The following is a 19,456-nucleotide window of genomic DNA, read 5'->3' as shown; positions in this document are numbered from 1 at the left end:
AGTACATTGGCTAGACTGAGGCTCAGTGATCTTGGTCCCACACATACAGATGGTCAGGGACAGCAGCAGGATTCAGACCCGACTTCTGACTCATAGGGAAATCTGGCTTTTCCTTGAGAACTGATAATACAGCTCTCCTTGACGGACCCCAGAGCCCACCCAGAGATAGAGCCCCCGATACACCTTTGACCTTGAATCCAAAGTGAAGATTAAATCCACTTGAGTACGTGCTGGGTAAACTGGCCCGTGTGTAACTTCCAGTGATTTGTAAATTGTCTGCACTGGAAGGTCTAGGCAACCGTGCATGGTCAGTGTGAGGTCATCTTTGGCCTCCATTTGCTCCCTAGTCTGTGTCCCCCACCACCAAGTTCCTTAGCCCCCTGGGCTCCCTGGGTGTTCCCCGAGGTCCTTAACCGGACCCCTGACTCAGGCATCCCCGCCAGGACTGTTCCTGCCCCGCTCTCTTCCCTGCCTCTTGTTCACTTGATCACCCAGTTAGCCTTAAGGCTGATGGAGGCACGGGCTGCAACTCGAAAACCACGTCTATAGGAACCCTTGGGCCTTACACCAAAGGGCAGAAAGGGAAACGTGTTGGCTGCAGGGCAGGGAAGACGGCGGATACGGATCCAGAGGGAGCTTTTGGTGACCCTTAAGTCACGCAGATGAAGACACCATCTGCTTGCCTGCTAACCCACGTAACCGCTCAGCATTCGTCTGCCCTGTCACCGGTAGGAGTAGGCGAGGTTGGGAATTTGGGGTGTGGAGAGGCATAAGGGCACCTTTGCCCTTGTTAAGGCGATTAAACTCTCTGGTTGGACATTTCTAGATTCACCACCTTGCCCCTGTCCCTCTGACCCTCTCCGTTCACCAGGGCTGCGTAGACACAGCCACCGTTGCCCAAATGCATCAACAAAATGGAATTTTCTCCCGCTTCGCTATTTGTGCATCTTGGTCACTCCTTAGGACTTCATCATTTGCTTCAGATGTTCGAGGCAGGGGAGAGGACGGAAGACAGGACTGCACATCTTTAACCTAGATTTTTTAATAAATGTGAAGAAGTACATGTCGGGAAATGAGACAAGAAAACAGCTTTCCTAGAACTGTTTCACTTTAGGACAGTTTCTCACCAAGTCTGTGAAAAGCATCTTGAAGGGATCCGAGCTGGAATACAGAAGTACGTGTCTCCTCCTCTTCCCCTAAAAAAGCCTACTGTGTGACCTCGGCCATGTGGCCTGGAGATTCAGGGAGGACCACTGGTGTGAGCAGCCCCCGGTCTACCTCTGCTTTTCACATCATTTCCAGAATGGGGCTGAACTTTTTTCATTTTTTAAAATACCACGCACAAATACACTGTTCCATCTTTTTCCTTCTCCAGTTATATAGAGGAGCCCCAGGGTCCTCTCCCAACCCCCACCCAAGTCCCACGGTCCCACCCCCCACTTTTATGGGAGAGGAACTGGCCAGATGATTTTCCAAGGCATAATGAACAGTCTTTGCTTTAAGGGGTCCTAATAAACAGGTTCCAGTTCCTGAAAGATAAGTTCGTGCCAGGAAGAAGGCAATCCTCTATTTAAGCCCTTGCTCCTCCCCCAGACTTGGATTTAAATGTGCATCTGACTGAAATCCAGAAAGCAGTATTTCAAAAGTTGCTGGTGTGGTTCCAAATAGGTCACCCTCAGCAAACATTCCACTCTGGGCTTTCCAGAAACCACACACCAGAGTATAAAAGTTTCCCTGCCCTCATTTTACCTATTTGCCTCTAACCACACAACCAGATTTGAAATACTGGCAGAAAGGGAGGCTTTTCAGCTTACAACACTCGATTCCGTATGTTCCGTGGGATTTCTGTAGGTTGCCTCATTTTAGGGCTTTGGGGGTTTTGTTTTTTGTTTCCCTGAGCTGAATTGAGATTTCTCAGTTAGGGGAACAAAGCCACACCCACCAGACCTCACTGAGAATGGAGACGTGAGTTGAGCACAGGAAGGAATGTCTCTTCCATCTGGCACAGGCCCCCAAGAGGCAAGAAGCAGAGTGTCCCCTCCACCCCAGCAAGGAAGTGCCACATTCTTCTCTGGCAGTGGACATTGCTGCCAGATTAGGTCGCAGAGGAATTAAGATCGCGATAAAGAACAAATTGTTACCCCAGGGCATCATCCTGCTTGAGCATCTAGAGCCCATATTGAAATGGAGCAGTGAGGAATGGTCAGACATTTATCAGACACGTCCTCCTGCTTGCTTCAGCCTGGGAGCAGGGGCACTTCTATAGACGTGTGCAGTCATTGTGATAAAAGTGTGCACAAGGCATCCACTTGGAGGACAGGGGGCGACAGCCTGTGGGAAGTTCACTTCCTGCGTCCACACCAACCATCTGGTGGATATCTTGTCAATGCCATGACAACCTCCTGGCCCCGAAAAATACTCATTTTAATTAATGAACACCGAGGGAAAGGAGAAATATTTAAGTGAGACATACATGTTCCCATCGGAGTCATTTTTTCAATCCAGCAAATTGCAAACCCCTAGCTTTCTCGTGTGGCTCCCAGCTTCTCTCCAAGCTCGTTCTTTCTTTCCGATGCCAAACAGCACTGGCAGAAAGAAAGCACGAACCACGCACTGATTGCCTCGGCAAGTTAGGCAGTGCCCCCCGGGGCCAAAAACCGGGCAGCATGATTTTGCTGCGGCTGTCCCGAGAACCCATCAGGTGAAACATGCCATGCTGTGCAGAAAAGAGAGAAGAGCCTGAAAATAGTGCTTAATGAGCGGGAGAGGATTTCTCGTGAATGTGCAGGAAATTATTTTTTCCTTAACAGTCCAACACTCTAGCCCAGACGTTTTGGACATTTATCATAAATGAGATTTAAGAACTTTTTTCTTCCTTTAGTGAGCTTCCTGATTGTTTCACGTCTTCCTGGACACCTTTCGGCTTTGAATTTTCGTTGGTTCCGAGAAGTGCTGAGAAAGCGATTTGTCACTCTCTGTGTGGACGATTAGTGTGTTTTCCTACAGTTGTTGCAACTAATTTATCATGAGCAGGCCATCTCTGATCAGAATACTTAATAGTTTAGGCCTGATGACTGGACCAGTCCTGAGGAACAGTCGGTACCCCTTTTTCCATTTGTTTCTGCTCCTTTGCTGTGAACTATGTTCACTATCCCCACCCCGCTTCTTCCCCGTTCTTTTCTACCCCTTTGCACACACGTCTCATGCCACCCGAGACCGCCCTGCCTGCTCAGTCATCCTTATGTTCTTATGACTGACTTGGGAGGTCACCATTGTCATCAGACAGACTTGGAAGCCAACCCCAGGTGCCAAGCGAGAAGGACTTTAATCACCCTTATTCTCTCGAGAACCTCAGGGCTCTCTTGTGGCCAGAATCCCAAGGGCGTGCCCGCCCAAGGCAAAATTCTTCCAGGGTCTCTAAAATTAGAGGCTGTGATGAAAGTTCAGGAGCAAAGAGGGGCTTAATCCCCCCCATGGACCCCTTTAGTAGTAGGAAGACCAAAAGCAGAACACCCTCTTGCATCTTTCCAAGCGTGAGGCCCCCTCAGAGCGGGGACTGCTGTTGCTGATTTGCAGCAGACCTTGCCCGGGACCTTCTGACCAGTGTAAATGCACTAGTAGGGGGTGAGCTAGCCCGAGGGCCAGTGGGACCCAGGACCGTGCTCCACGGGCACCCTCCCAAAGTGAGCCAGCCTCCAGCAGCACCAGGCTGGGCCACACAAGGCGGAGCCACCGTGGGGTCTCAAGGCCTGTGCGTCAGTTGCTGGCTGGGATCCGAAGGTGCCTTCCCCTAGCCGGGTCTTAAGCTGTGGTCTGGATGTGCGATGGAAGGTCATCTCGTCGGAGACACATTCAACAAACGCATGTGGAGCACCTGCTGTGTGCAAGACGCCTGCTCAGGGCGGGAGACAGAGAACTAGACCCAGTTCCTGCCATAGGGGAAACCCATCTCTTTAGCTCTGGGCAAGAGAAGATCAATTTCAAGTAAGACGACCCTCGGGGCAAAAAATGTAGCAAGTAATCACTGCTTTTATCTGTGGCGTGAGTGCTGTGTGTGTGTGTGTGTGTGTGTGTGTCTTGGAGTGGCGGAAGCAAGGAGAAGGCTGATGAATAGGGCTGCGCCAGCATCGACGGGGTAATCCTTCCAGGAGGCTCGGGAAGCCTGCTGTAATTAGATATGTTTTTTCTATTACTTAAATTGAAACAACTAATTAAATCCTTAATTAACGTTTTTTAACTACCTTGGGATGCGAAGTGCCAGAGAAGTTATTCTAAGTGCTAAATATTACCATGAAGTCCCAGGGAGCAGTTTGCTCCTGTGTTGACTCTGGAATCTGCTAGGAGGCTCCTGCTGTGAATAAAAGTCATTTGAAACACAGCTGGCAAAATGTTTCAAGTATCTTCTTCCCCTTGACTTCCCCCCAAGGTTTTCCCCTTGGCCTCTGTTAAAACTTTCACCCTTGATTTACTGTCACCTTTGATCAAACCCTCAGCTGCTTCAGGTTTTGGGGGAGAAAGCTCATTTAGAAGAGGAGTTTGCTTGGTTCTGGAGCCTCTGTAAAGTATCTAGCTTCTCTAGCACAGGCTGTAAGCAATAATGAAATTTCCCCTGCGGGGAGCATTTTCATCTTTAAAACCTTAGCAGTTCTAAAAGGACTGATAAAATTGCACTGAGAGGCAGCCAGGCCAGCAGTAAGCTCTGCAGAACATTCACTTAATTTCCATGGTCTCTGCCCCTTGAAGACATTGTTAGGGGCTGGGGTTTCCCTACCCCACGCTCTTTCCATTCCCCTGCCTTCCTCACCGTAAATCACTGATGAAGGCACTTACTGACAGAGCCCGTGGATCATTCCAGCAAGGCACATGGTTTAGAGACAAATGAGAGAGACCGTCTCTTAAAATTCCCTGGAAGTCCTCGGAAATTTGCTTAGAAAGCCTAGATTTTCTGAAAGAGTAGGGAGAATTTTACTAGGTCTTTATCTGGCAGGTGATGCCTCTTAGCTTCAAGCAGAGAGGATATTTCACATCTGGGAAATGTGTTAATGTCTTTTTTTTTATTATGCAGATGTTCACATCTGTAGACCCTTCCCCTGTGAGATTGCTTTCTCTTCCCTGCTTGAGTGCCTTGGCTCACCCTACACATTAATCTGCAGTGGTCTAAGCCAACTAATGACAGATGTAAACTCTCTAGGGACCACCATTTCCTACTTTGCCCCCTTTATATTCATGTTCGGAAACATTCATATTAATATGTATGTGAATGCATTCAGAGAATATGTTTGGTAAAATGAATTTATTCATGTTAGTGGCTAGAAGACCACATTATAGAATCACTTAGAAACCTACGAACATATAAAACAAAAATTATTGGAAAGCTAAAATCCAAAGAAAGTCTTGCAGATTCATTTTAGAATGCATTTCATTTTCTGTTGCTTTATATGTTCTCAAATTGGAAAACACAACTATGTTTAAATCTACCAGTTCAGAAATGTACTTAGAATTCAGGATCTGGTTCAGGATATAATCAACTACATTTGAAAAAGAAAGAGGTAGGGTGGATTATCTAGCGTAATGATCCTCAATCCTGGCTGCATGGTACTAGATGTTGCAGGGGCGGCGGGGGGTGGGGAGCTTTTAAAAGTGCCAGCGCCTGGGCTTCCCACCCAGAGTTCCTGAATTAGCAGAGCTGGGAACGGGGTCTGGACAGCTGGGAGGCCACAGAGAAGGTCCCAGGGAATCTGGTGTGTAGCCAGGTTCGAGAATCCCATATACATGGTCCACCGACTTTTCTCCTATTTAACGGGTTCTTTTTCCCAGCCAGCATACTCCACCTAAAATAGCAGAATTGTTCTCTGGCCCAAAAGGTAAAGCAGTTCACCACAATCACCGTGAAGCCAGGTCTGTAGCTCCCAGGGAAGATGGCGGCTGGTACCAGCTCGCACCTCCCCAGAGGGCGTGCGGGGGCCTGTTCTCAGCCCCGTGGTGGGCGCGAGCCTTGACCAATCCCCTCTCTGCCCTGGAAGAACTCCAGGCTCAGAGTTGGAAGACCTGGCTCGAGTCCTTGCTCCATTATTACTACTCTGAGCGACCTTGGTTAATACACGTGAGCTTTCTGGGCCTCCACGGCCTCATCCGTAGACTGAGGAAAGTCATGCCTTCCCAGTGAGAAGAAGACACTTGTGAACAGGTGTGTCCCCTGTGCATAGCTACAGAACTAGCAAGTTTGTGGTGGACACCGTGTGCCTCTGGGGATCCCCCTGGAGCCTGAGGCCACGTCCTCAGTCGCACCCGCCAAGCCCAGCATCAGCCTGGCTCCCGGCATGGGCTTTCAGGGGGGAAACCCTCGAACCCCAGGTGTGCGGTGCCAGGACCAGGGGTGGGAAGGGGGGGTTGTCAGCGAATGCCAGGGCACCCATCAGATCAGAAACGACGTCTGACTGTGGAACCCGCCCTGAAGTGAGAATGCAGGCCCTTACTGCGGAGTGAGGCTGTCTCTCCTTTTGTAGAACATTTTTCCCAGCACAACAGTCTAAGCGGCCAGAGGACTCCTAGAGATGAGAGGCGGGGGAGTCTGCCGGCCACTCGGATTCCAGCTCCCTTCTGCTGGGTGCAAGTAACCTCAGCAGCCCGTGCCTCCCACTTCCTGCGCAGGGAGGGTCATAGCACCTACCTGAGCGAGGTGTCCCAGGGCACGAAGAAAGTGAGTGAATGTTCTCGAAGCCCTGAGCACTGGTGCTGGCTGATGGTGAGGCCAGGTAGGGGTCTGCCGCTGTGCTTCACAGGCCTAACCCGTCTGTCTGTCCCCTCCCGCCCCAGTGCCTAGCCCCTCTTGTAACGGCTTCGACAGCACCCTTTCAAGGCCCTGCCGGGTGCCGCTCGGGAAGGAGGTCTGCTTCATCGCCACCGTTCGCCTGGCAACACCCCAGTTCTTAAAGGCAAGTACCGGGAGAGAATTTATCATGTAGAACTAGTACAACTGAGTCACGTTTGGTTATAGTTCATTAGCCGTCTTTATGGGAAAGAATAGGATTGCAATGACGCTGTCACTGACTTCGAAGAGTTGAAATGCCTGGCTTCTATACCTGTGACAGCCCCACCTGCCCCTTGCCTTAACTCTGGTTTCCTGCGAGCTGTTTGGCTGGAAGGCAGCCTCAGCTGCTGCTCCGCCTGCAGAGAGACTCACTTGCAACTCTGTCGACACTCCGACCTTTTGCTGGGGACGTTAATACCACTCAGGGCAGGCCGAGGTGAGGACCCAGTGTCAAAACCAAGGGTTTGTCCATATTCTCTCATCTGTGATTGCTTTAACATCCATGGCATGAATGTTGAGTTAAGTTAGTCATTCAAATTCACATGAAAAGCCATTTTCCACATGTTTACCACACTTCTAGATAATGGGAAGGGAGTGGTGTGACATTTTGGCTCTTAGGTATTTTTCCCCAGCTTGTGAAATAAATTTAGTATCAGCTAATACTGAAATTAGCTACAGATGATGAGTTTCAGTCCAACCCAACTTGGAGACTTGCTCTCAATGATTTTAACTTCTGTTATCCTTCTACCACGCGTTCTTGAACAAACCTAGGGTGAGCATCTGCCACCCTGAGCAACATTTTTTTTCCCCTTCTAATACAGGAAATGTGCATAGTTGACGAACCCTTAGAGGAATTCACTTCAAGGCATAGCTTGGAATGGAAATTTTTATTTCTGGATCACAGGTTTGTGAAAAGAAAAACATGTTTGGGTTGGGTCCTTTTCAAGTGTTTGTTTGCATGAGCCAGGCTCTCCTTGGGAGAGAAAAGTCGGGCCTAGTCCCTTCAGGGAGAAGGGCTTTCTGGCAGCAGGAAAAATCGTTCCCAGCCAAGAGTGAGGCAGCTTCCCTCCCACTGCAAGTTGTCCGTGGATATGTTCTGTGTTTGGGTCAGAGCATCTCGGGAGAGCCAGTTGCCACAGCCCGGGGACATCCTTGGGATACCCTCACCCCCACACCCACCCCTCAGGACCCTCTCCAGCTCCCAGGAAGGCAGGAGCAGATGGGAGAGAAACTCTTCGTCTTATTTCTCTCAACACCTTTTTGTCCCTTTAATTCAATCTTCTTTCTTCTATAACAGCTTTCGCAGTCGAAGGATGAGAAATCTCCCCTCCCCACCCTTTAACTTTTTATTACGCTTTGGGGTTGGACTGACCCAATCTATAGCTGTTTTTAATTATTCGGTAATAATAAAGTTTATTATTATTTAACCCAGGTTATGCCAACGAAACCGAGTATCTAAATGCCAGAAAGTTTGAGCACTTTGGAAAACACACCCTCTCTGGTTTGAACCATTGCAAAATTATTTTCCTGCCCTGGCTCTTGAGAAATGAGGCTCTGTGTTGATCATTAAATGTGCAAACCGTACCCCCTCTGGATGGAGGTATTGCCATTGTGAGTGGGGCAGGGTGCTTGCTCTCTGACAAACTGTCCCTATTGCTTGGCAGAGCCCCTCCGATCATAGGATACCTGCCTTTTGAAGTTTTGGGGACGTCGGGCTATGACTACTACCACATTGACGATCTGGAGCTCCTGGCCAGGTGCCACCAGCACTGTGAGTACTGCACACCCAGCCAGAAGGCCTCCAGCACCCTCCACGGAGCCCGGACAGCACGACTCTTTGGCCCTGGAAATCTGTTTATTGCTTCGTTTCTTTTTGAGGAGGAAGACTTTATTTTCTCTGAAATGATGTAGGAGTGTGGTGGAGGACCTTTTGTGGTTTGCCCCTGGGTTGTGTTTCCAGCTGGAATTGACTTTCTCCGCCTCCTCCCACCTCCCCCGCATCCTCCACCCCCCTCCCAGCTCCTTCCCGTACCCTTCAGATATACAAGCTATTTTCGTCTGACTTAAGAAAATAAGACAACGATGGTCATTTTTTCTAAGTTATGCAATACACTTCAAAGACAAAATACTGAATTCAACATCACTGCTTTTTGCCAACAGACATATAATTGGTCACAAGCTACGGGCCAGGTACTGAGCGAGGCCCGGGACATAAAGATGATCAGAATCTCCTTGCTGTTCTGCAGGAGCAAGGTCTAATGGGAAAGCAGAAATAGGTGACATTACAGGATGCTGTCACTGCACTCAGGATACTGGGGGGCTCACCCAGCTGGGGGAGGGGATCAAGGAAGGCTCTCTGCCACAGAAGAGGACAATAGGGGGGCAGAGGTAGGGGAAGTAGGACTCATGATGTAGGGGGCATGGGGGAGAATGACCAGCATATTTGGATTCTCACTTAGCAAGAGTCATCAAGAATTAACCTTGGCAAGCCATATTTTCCGTGCCAAGTTCTAGCTTTAAACAGGAACATTTTTCGTCATCCCGACTTCTGGATCCTGACACGCGAATTGACCACCAACATTGTGTTTTGATAGACATGCTGTCTGTCGCGCCCATTGTAACTGTCTCTTCTCCGCTTTCCTAGTCAAAGGAAGAATAGGCTCGAGTTCCATCAGGATCCTCCGGTAGAATCTGAGGCTAATCTTTACAACTTGAACCCCTTGCTCCTCAAAGTGTGCTCCTCACGCAGCGGCAAGGGCATCGCAGCGAGTCCGCTAGCCTTGCAGATTCTCGGGCTTTCCCGCTAGGCCTGTGGAATCAGAACGTCCATTTTAACAAGACCCGCCCCCCGCCAAGTGATTCGTGGGCCCATGAAAGTTTGAGAAGCAGGGTTACCTCGAGCTTTGGCTGCTTCTGACCCTTCTAACGGAGCAAGGCCACCCTGGGGGTAGAATTACCTTCATGATCTGAAGGATTTGGCCCAGGGCTCAGGCAAGACGTTCTCGCTCTGTGCAGCCCACGCCCTTGCTCAGCTGAGCTTCCTACCTCTTCCGAGATCACATTCTCCAAGGCAGTGGCTCCCGTCTTCGCTTTAGTTTCCCAGTCGAGATACCTGTTATCTGTTTGCAGAATGAGGTGCTAAATCCCAGGCACTGAGGCAGTGACGCAAACTGTTCTTCTTCCCTAGACCCACAGTCCCAGCCTTCTGCCCCATGCAGGCTAATACAACAGCACCCATTCTGTTTTGGACCCCCCACCCCCCAGAGAAGCCCACCAACAGACTTAACCCTAGAGGGCTCCACACAGCCCTGTGGCAGTGGGGCCTGAGCTGGAAGGCATCCGTAGGCGACTCTCTCATTTAGGACCGTGTAGACGAAGCATGAACTGCTGACTGACAGCCCCCGAATCCCGTGCAGAGGTTGCAGGCTGTCAGGTCTATTTGGGGCCCAATTCTCCCAGCGTCTGGATCGTCTCTCCTGTGCTCAGCTCCCACAGCCCCAAAGACAGCTCCTCCGGAAGCAGGCAAACCCGGGCCTCTTTGTAGTTGGGGAAATCTGCCCTTATCTGAGGCTCTCTTAAGCCGTTGAGCATTTGGGGAAGCGTGCAGATTGTTCTTCCCTTGTTTAAGAATTCAGTATCGTTTAGCAGGATCTTGATAGTCACTTAAAATACAGCACACCTGGAGAAGTGCACACTGTTTGGCATGGTGTATCTGAAAGCTTCTGCTTTCAACAGTACCTTCTGGGGGAGAGATCGTTTTCGTATCAACGTTCGCTACATGCAGCCTCTGTTTTATGCCTACAGTGATGCAGTTTGGTAAAGGGAAGTCCTGTTGCTACCGGTTTCTGACCAAAGGCCAGCAGTGGATTTGGCTGCAGACGCACTACTACATCACATACCACCAGTGGAACTCCAAGCCCGAGTTCATTGTGTGCACGCACTCGGTCGTCAGGTGAGGGCTGGGCTCAGAGGGCGGGCAAGTAGTCCCAGGTTCCGAAGAGCAAGCGAGCCCTGGGCTTGAATTCCTCCACAGGGCCCAAGCTATCCTCTGCGGTTCACAGAGTAGTCTCCAGAGCTCAGCTTCTTTCCAGGGACACACACAACTCTGTTCCCACCCCCCCACCCCCCCACCCCCCGCCGGGCTGAGGATTCGGTTCAGCCCTTCTGTAGGGTGCCGGGATGTGACTTCGTGAGTTATTGCTTCATTGACCTTCTTCCACATTTTCCCTTCATCTCCATTCACCTCCCCACCTTCCCTTGTCACTGTTTGGAGAAGAAAATTAAAATTTTGCCTCTAAATCACTCAAAGACCTAGTCCCCTCTATTTTTAATGCATTAAAAGCCCCTGCTGGCAACTGAGACAGCGTTGGGAATAGAACCTGACTGCCAGGGGAGAGGCTTCCTGGTGGTTCCTGGTGGCCTCGGGGAGCCCCCAGCCCAGGGTGGGTGGGCGGAGCTTCCGAGGGAGGCCACGAATCCAGCCTTTCTTAGACGCAGGCTCTGTAAGGCCACGATTCCCAAAGGTAGAGGAGAAATGTCATTCATGGGGTTTTTTTCCCCTGACTACAGAAATTTTAAGGACATCAATCAGTTTTAAACTGGTCTAGAGAAGAGCATTTGAGCAGAACAAAGAAAGGTTTTATATGTATATATATATAGTAGGTATATAAGTATTATATACATTGTAGATAGGTAGATGGATGATAGGTAGATATACGTACATATGGATACTATACATATATACCGCATTTTATATATATACATAAGCGATAGATGATTGATAGGTAACAAGTAGGCAGGTGGGTGGACAGATAAATGGGTACATACCATGCATACATACATGCACACACACGCATACATACAGTCAACGAGTAAATCTCTCTTCTTTTAATAAGCGGGGAGAAATGCTGGTCTTTCTTGCCAGTGACCCTGACTGTCACATTGCATGCCGCTCTTAGGGACTTGATCTTAGCTTCTCGGCCCACCCTCTGGCACTTCAGCAGCCAGTGGTTTCTGAGGACAGGCCAGCCCCAGCTACCACCACCCAGCCTGGGCCTTTGCCACAGGGTCCTTTTGGCCCCAGGGAAGTCTGGACATCATCAACATCTTGGTCTTCAGACTCCGCCCTTGACCCCGCTCTTCCTCTCCATCCTCTACCTCCCAAATCTTGGAAAGCAACTCTCAGAGAAAGTAGGGAGTGAACTAGTTAGTAAATAAGCTAACAAGCATTCCAGAGGCCCCAGAGCCACTGTCACTTCCCAGGGTCCCTCGCCCAGCTTGTTCCTCCACACATAGTCAGAGGCCAGAGCTGGGGGCCCTTTGGCCATCTCCACATTGGATTGATTTCCCCACGCTATTTTAAAAGTGGGCCCACAGACAAATCAGTGCTCTGGGTCTAGATCTAGATTTGTTTGAGAGAAAACTTCCAAAGGTTGCAATTACTAAAAAAAAAAAGTCCATTTGTCAGTTCTCCATACACACAGTCCAGACTGGGTAGGTTTTAAGAAAGGCTTCTGATTATTCAAAGGCCAAGGCTTATCCTGTAGATGAAAATAGGTTTCTAAAGGCAATTATGCTTGGAAGTTTCAGGGCATGGGGAGAAGATGCGTAAAGGAGAAGGGCATAAAAACACCCTGGAAAGGAAAATATTTGGGATGTCCCATTAGAAGTCACCCCAGCGGCAGTTAGGCACAGAATGAAGCTCCTTCCTCAAACAAGTGACAAGACTAGCCTCCTTCGTGGTGACGATTCTGGGGTGGGTGTCACGGGGGTCCCTCGATGTATCACACACGTGCTCTTTGCTGCTGCCATCTGGAACGTCCCACCTCCTGCTGTGATCTCTTGATTTCCTGATCAGTTATGCAGATGTCCGGGTAGAAAGGAGGCAGGAACTGGCTTTGGAAGACCCGCCACCCGAGGCCGTCCACCCTTCAGCACTAAAGGTACGCTGATCCCCACCAGATGGCTAAAGGCCAAGTTTGCCTAAGTAAGTTCTTCCATGAGTTGTTATAATAAAAGTAGTAATATATTTATTTGCTATGTTCCCAGTACTATTCAATGCGTTCCTCGGGTGTTCACTTGATTACCATCATGATATTCCTGCGAGGCAGGCGCCGTTACTATCCTCGTCCTTCAGACGAGGTACAGAGGCACACACAGGCTTTAGCTCACATACCCGAGGGCGCTGAGGGTGAGAACTCACGGAGCTGTGTAAGAAACAGCCTCTGGACTCAAAGCACGATCTGGCAGCTTTCCATCCTTACGAAAGCAGCAATAATAAATCCACTTTGTATCTCCTCCCACAGATAAAAAGCTAGGGGCTTATTCCGTCGTCCCATTGAGGTGTGGAATAATTTGGGTGCCTTTGTCCTTCCCGTAGCCTAAGTGCTGGTGCCCTGCCTCCAGGACCCAGGCATCCCACGAGGAGACTGCCCCTCACACAGCCTCCATGTTGTCAATAGCAAGGTGCACTTCCTACTTCTGTGTCTGCAGGTCTTAGGTAACAGCCGTGTTGGAGCCAGCTTCATGTCAGGGAGCTCTGCTGGCGGGGGGTGTTTCCCTTCACAAAGCCTTACCTCTATCCTTCCTCCGCACACGGTTCTCAGGTCCCCTCTAGCCAGGCTTCCCCCATCTCCGCTCCTGGACAGCTGGAGGGAAACGTGCAAGCAGACCAGAGCCCTGTTCCTCAAAGGTCATTCTTCAAGCAGACACACATGTTGGGAGAAAAGGAGAGAAAGCAAGGAAGGGAGGGAGCATTGTATTTTATCAAAGCCAAGAAGCTATCCGTTACAAGATCCACCCTTATATATCTCCCAATAAGAAAGAGAAAATGTTGTCGCCAGTCTATATGTGAAATAAGGACTTCTTTTCATCAGTCGGAAGACACGTCCCAATTTCAGATATGTCAGAATGTAGGGGGGAAAGTCTATCTTATCATTGGTGACACGTGGTTTAAGTTCCAGGCTGCCCAGCGACCTAGAATCCAGAGATTGGCCAGAAGCTGCCGCAGCAGCAATAGTACAATGAAAGCATCTCTGGTCCATGAGAGTTGAGTTGGAGGGAAGGAGGAATCACCTGGAAAGCGCAGAGAGCCATCAGTGTCCTGGGCGAGCCTCCCCTGCTGTCATGCTATACGGCAACGTGTCGTGGGGCGATCCCTCACCAGCGCACTGATACGGCACACCTGTCCTTGTTTATGGACGTGTTTATGACCCAGCTCTGTCATATAGCGCATCATGTGTCATGTCCGAGAACAGAATTAAGCTGCTCGTAGGCAGGCATTAGACACCCCGTACATCACGGCTCATGAACATGTGCATCATGTTGTGCATCATCCAGTTGGAGATTCGTTCTTGAGGTTTCTGACCCTTTGGGCATCCTAGAACCCAGGGGAACTTCTCATAAACATGCACATATGTATAAACACACAAACACAATCTCGGGCTGCCCCTTTTAAAGGAAAAGCTCCGGGACAGTGCTTTTCAAACTATCAGTGGTAATGGACTCTGTTTAATTTCAAGTCTGTCACCGACCAATGCTTTTGTAAAATGCAAATTCCCATGCTTGGGTGTGACGTGCAGCTCTGTCAGATGGCTAGAAAAGTCAGTGCTTACTCTCACTGCCTGTCCTTATTTCTCTGCTGACTAGGAGCACACAATAGCCATGGGCCAGGGCCCCCACTCCGAGGGGTGTATCTAGGGGAGACTCTGTGACTAAGCAGCGGAGCCTCTGAGTTGACATTCAGCACAGCACATCCGGGCACATCGGGCTGTATCAGTCATCTCAGCCCTACTCCAGCACACACACAGTACCCACCCTCTCTGGAGCTGTATCAGTCATCTCAGCCCTACTCCAGCACACACACAGTACCCACCCTCTCTGGAGCTGTATCGGTCATCTCAGCCCTACTCCAGCACACACACAGTACCCACCCTCTCTGGAGCTGTATCGGTCATCTCAGCCCTACTCCAGCACACACACAGTACCCACCCTCTCTGGAGCTGTATCGGTCATCTCAGCCCTACTCCAGCACACACACAGTATCCACCCTCTCTGGAGCTGTATCGGTCATCTCAGCCCTACTCCAGCACACACACAGTACCCACCCTCTCTGGAGCTGTATCAGTCATCTCAGCCCTACTCCAGCACACACACAGTACCCACCCTCTCTGGAGCTGTATCAGTCATCTCAGCCCTACTCCAGCACACACACAGTACCCACCCTCTCTGGAGCTGTATCGGTCATCTCAGCCCTACTCCAGCACACACACAGTACCCACCCTCTCTGGAGCTGTATCGGTCATCTCAGCCCTACTCCAGCACACACACAGTACCCACCCTCTCTGGAGCTGTATCGGTCATCTCAGCCCTACTCCAGCACACACACAGTACCCACCCTCTCTGGAGCTGTATCGGTCATCTCAGCCCTACTCCAGCACACACACAGTACCCACCCTCTCTGGAGCTGTATCGGTCATCTCAGCCCTACTCCAGCACACACACAGTACCCACCCTCTCTGGAGCTGTATCGGTCATCTCAGCCCTACTCCAGCACACACACAGTACCCACCCTCTCTGGAGCTGTATCGGTCATCTCAGCCCTACTCCAGCACACACACAGTACCCACCCTCTCTGGAGCTGTATCGGTCATCTCAGCCCTACTCCAGCACACACACAGTACCCACCCTCTCTGGAGCTGTATCAGTCATCTCAGCCCTACTCCAGCACACACACAGTACCCACCCTCTCTGGAGCTGTATCGGTCATCTCAGCCCTACTCCAGCACACACACAGTACCCACCCTCTCTGGAGCTGTATCGGTCATCTCAGCCCTACTCCAGCACACACACAGTATCCACCCTCTCTGGAGCTGTATCGGTCATCTCAGCCCTACTCCAGCACACACACAGTACCCACCCTCTCTGGAGCTGTATCGGTCATCTCAGCCCTACTCCAGCACACACACAGTACCCACCCTCTCTGGAGCTGTATCAGTCATCTCAGCCCTACTCCAGCACACACACAGTACCCACCCTCTCTGGAGCTGTATCGGTCATCTCAGCCCTACTCCAGCACACACACAGTACCCACCCTCTCTGGAGCCATGACTCAAAAGACAGAGCAGCCACATAGACTCACACCCAGACATTTAAGACCTGAGACCGTGGGACATAGAAGAGCCTATCCAGAAAGCCTAGGGATGGCAGGAATGTCACCATCCTCCTATGAGTGGATAGGAGCATGGCTCAGGAGAGCGGGCATTATGCTTCTTCTTTAGCTTAAAAATTATCCTAATGCCTATTGTCTTACACTTAGGACACTAAGCCGGGCAGGATGGAAAGACGGCTTCTCAGGGTTGGAAGGGCACAGTTGCTTTCTCATCACACAATACTTGAAGCGGGGGCATCCTGGGATCCAGGATCAGTTAGGATCCAAGAATCAGTGGATGGAAGATCATTTGCCCTTTGCCTGTTCTCCACTCCGGGGCCCTGAGGCTCAGAGGAGAAGCAGTGAGGAGACCGTGTGGGACGTGCTTCGAAGGGTCCAAAGGCATTGGTTTCATCAGAGTGTTAACAATCCGGTATACCAGCAACCTCATTTCTAGAACTTGCCTCTTCTCTCCTTCTGGAAAAGCCAAGATTCTGGGCAGTGAGGTGACAGTTTTAAGGAAAAAATAAAATGTAACATCAGTTATGAAAATCTAAAAAATCAAAGTCCAAGGTGAGAAAGCATAACAGATCCTGCTTATGTAAGGGCCACAAGCCTCTCAATGATGCCTAGGTTATATATATGTACAAATATTCTACCCAAATATGTCAGGACTTATTTCCAAACGGTTCCCATCTTTCTCCCTACACCCTCCCAATTTTTCCATATAGTTAGAGGAGAGCTAAAGTCATGTCATTCATTCCCACCATCTTGATGCTGAAATTGTGTGGATTGTGTGTGTGTGTGTGTGTGTGTGTGTGTTTCAGGACAAGGGCTCCAGCCTGGACCCTCAGCAGCACTTTAACGCACTTGACGCGGGCACCCTGGGCCTTAACACCAGTCACTCACCATCAGCGTCCTCCAGAAGCTCCCACAAATCCTCGCACACGGCTATGTCAGAACCCGCCTGTGAGTGAGCTGCCACGGATGGCGAGGGGGTGGGCGCCCCATGTGGGGACTGGGTGGTGGGGGCATGGAGCTCTGTGAAGGGTCCCAGGCCTGGGCAGAATCAGGGCAGCCCATGGCTATGGAGTGGGAGCTGCCTTCCTGTTCGCACTCGTTCTTGCTCCCTTTCCCGTGGGCTTCCTGCCCTCCCCGTCTCCCCACTCCCGAGCAGACATAAAGCAGGTGACACACAGACCCTATAGTCCGGCTGGGCTTTAGTGATTCTGGTGAGGTGTGAGATCAGGCAGGTGGCTGAACCAGGCAGTGGACATGAAGCGTCGGCTTGGCTTGCTGTCATCTGCCTGCTCCCAGGTGAGGTTAGAAGTTGACAGAACTTGCTGGACTTTTCTTTTGTCAGTGATCCCAACCAGGCGCTTGTCTAATGTACACCGTAGTCATTGTTCCCCAGCTTTGATAAGAAAACTGTTAAGTATGTGTGGATCGGGAAGGTGACTGGTTGCTTTCTTACAGCCACTCCGAGCAAGCTGATGGCAGAGGCCAGCACCACGGCTTTACCCAGGTCGGCCACCCTGCCCCAAGAGCTCCCTGTGCCAGGGCTCAGCCAGGCAGCCTCCATGCCGGTATGTGGGTGACTTGAAACTTCTCAGCCAGGGGTGCCCCAGTGTGGCGGGGCTGGCTAGACCCCAGGACAGCGTGCTGCATCTTCCCAGAGAACCAACTATACCTGGACATTGAGAGTGTGGGGTGGCGGGCAGGGGTCGGAAGCCAGGTCATTTAATTAGCAACTAATTTGAAACGTTTTTCCTCCAAAATCAGCAGAGATGTATAGTCAAAGAATGCAAAATCCAAATGAGATTTAAAGATTAAGCTGGAAACCTCAAACCAGGGGTCACACCCCCAGAGTCTCTGAGGGTACACAGGACCCTTCCATTGTGGGTACTGTTTCACGCCAGCGGGAATGTTTGAGAAGTCTGTGTCAACACAAATGTCCCTCCGCATATATCAGGCGGTGTCCCTGGTCTACACCAGACCTCTCCAGAAGGTCAGGGAATGAGCGGCCTTTTAGAAAGCGTGCTGGCTATATGCAAAATCACTGATGTACAGTTCTCTGGTTATCAGTTGCCTCGTAAGGGATCGCCTCAAACTGAGGGGTGTAAAGCAAGAGTCCTTTCTCACATTCACGGGATTCAAAACGAGCACAGTGGGGCTGACTCGTCTCTGCTGTCTGGTGTTGGAGGCCTCACCAGGGGAACGGGGAATTCACATCCCAGGTGTATCTGCACTCACATCTGCACCCCCACCCCCACCCCGGGCTGGGCTGGGCTGACTGACAGCTGGGCCCACCCGAGACCATCCACCCTGGACTCACACGGGCCTCTCCCTGCCTCAGAGCAGAGCTGCTCCCAGCACGGCAACTGGGTTCCAAGAAAAAATGTCTGGAGAGGGGGTTTCCGTGAGAGCCAGGCAGAAGCTGCATGGCTTTCTATGACCTAGCCTTGGGAGTCCCACCGTGCCTCCTCTGCCATTCCTCTTGGTCCGAGCAGTCGCAGCTCACCCACAGAGATGGACATAGACCTCCACCTCAGGATGGGAGAAGTGTCCAAGAATTTCAGGGGCCACATCCAGGTCATTGCCAACTACCTCATACCCATCCCTCACTGACATTTTGGGAATGGGAGTGAACATGCCACCTTACTGCTTGCCGTCTCCGTGAAAGTTATACACGCCCTACTTGAAAATCTTGGGTGATGAGTTTTATTTTCAAATCAAACATGACAAAGACCATGAATGCCATTCTTCTAGCACTTGGCTGTCTAGTAAAACAGTTTTCTGCCATTGATGGAGGCCCAGTCCTGGTCCCTCCCTGCAGTGCTGGAGACGCAATCGGGAGACTCCAACCCAGGCTCTGGGTGGCCCTGTGCCTGGGATTTCTCACTCAAAACCAGGCCTCCTGTTGTCACTTCCTCCCAATGTTGTCCTGGGTGACACTTCCCATTTGGGCTGCTTTCTATGGTCCCTAGCACCTGAGGACAGTTTGGGAATAACTTCAGAAGAATCCTTGGACTTTTCTTTTTAAAACTCTCATGAGCCCATGAAGGTGAAGTGTTTCATTTCTTGTTTCTGCGCATTGTCTCGCCACCGTCCCCCTGCCCTGTCCTGAGTGATCAGGAGACAAAGTCTCTGACTTCCCAGGAGTCTCTCGAGCGGATCCCAGGCAGAGTCTGGTGAAATTGCACCAGTATTCACTGCCTGGAGGAATGAATGGATATAGAAATGCAGGGCACTAATGTACATCTGTCTGCCTGAGTGTTGAACAGAAAGCATAAGGACCACACACAAAGCCAACACTGGTTATTAGCCCAACCCCATTCATACGGCTCCACAACGCTGCTAAGAATTTATCAGTTTGGGAAAAGAGCAAGCCAATCCACCAAGAATGGAGCCTAGAACAGAAGGCAAGGGAGGGGATCGGAGCAGAGCTGCCAAGCTCCAGCACATCGCAGCGGCTTCACAGGGCACACCGTGGCCTC

General features: G+C 50.5%; 1 protein-coding gene across 12 annotated transcripts in view; it reads left to right on the top strand.

Annotated features, from left to right (window-relative positions):
• NPAS2 (neuronal PAS domain protein 2) overlaps positions 1-19,456 on the top strand; it is a 152,482-nt gene that overhangs the window by 114,971 nt on the left and 18,055 nt on the right. For all 12 annotated transcript variants that reach the window (XM_078056800.1, XM_078056794.1, XM_078056795.1 and 9 more), the window contains 7 exons: positions 6,817-6,935; positions 7,633-7,715; positions 8,476-8,582; positions 10,616-10,763; positions 12,669-12,753; positions 16,787-16,928; positions 17,436-17,545. In XM_078056800.1, the coding sequence (XP_077912926.1) occupies positions 6,817-6,935; positions 7,633-7,715; positions 8,476-8,582; positions 10,616-10,763; positions 12,669-12,753; positions 16,787-16,928; positions 17,436-17,545 (794 nt within the window). The remainder of the gene's footprint in view (positions 1-6,816; positions 6,936-7,632; positions 7,716-8,475; positions 8,583-10,615; positions 10,764-12,668; positions 12,754-16,786; positions 16,929-17,435; positions 17,546-19,456) is intronic.

The sequence above is a fragment of the Halichoerus grypus genome, chromosome 10 (genome assembly GCF_964656455.1).
Source record: "Halichoerus grypus chromosome 10, mHalGry1.hap1.1, whole genome shotgun sequence".
NCBI lineage: Eukaryota > Metazoa > Chordata > Mammalia > Carnivora > Phocidae > Halichoerus > Halichoerus grypus.
Note: the sequence above shows the minus strand (reverse complement) of the source record. Positions and strands in the feature narration are given on the sequence as shown.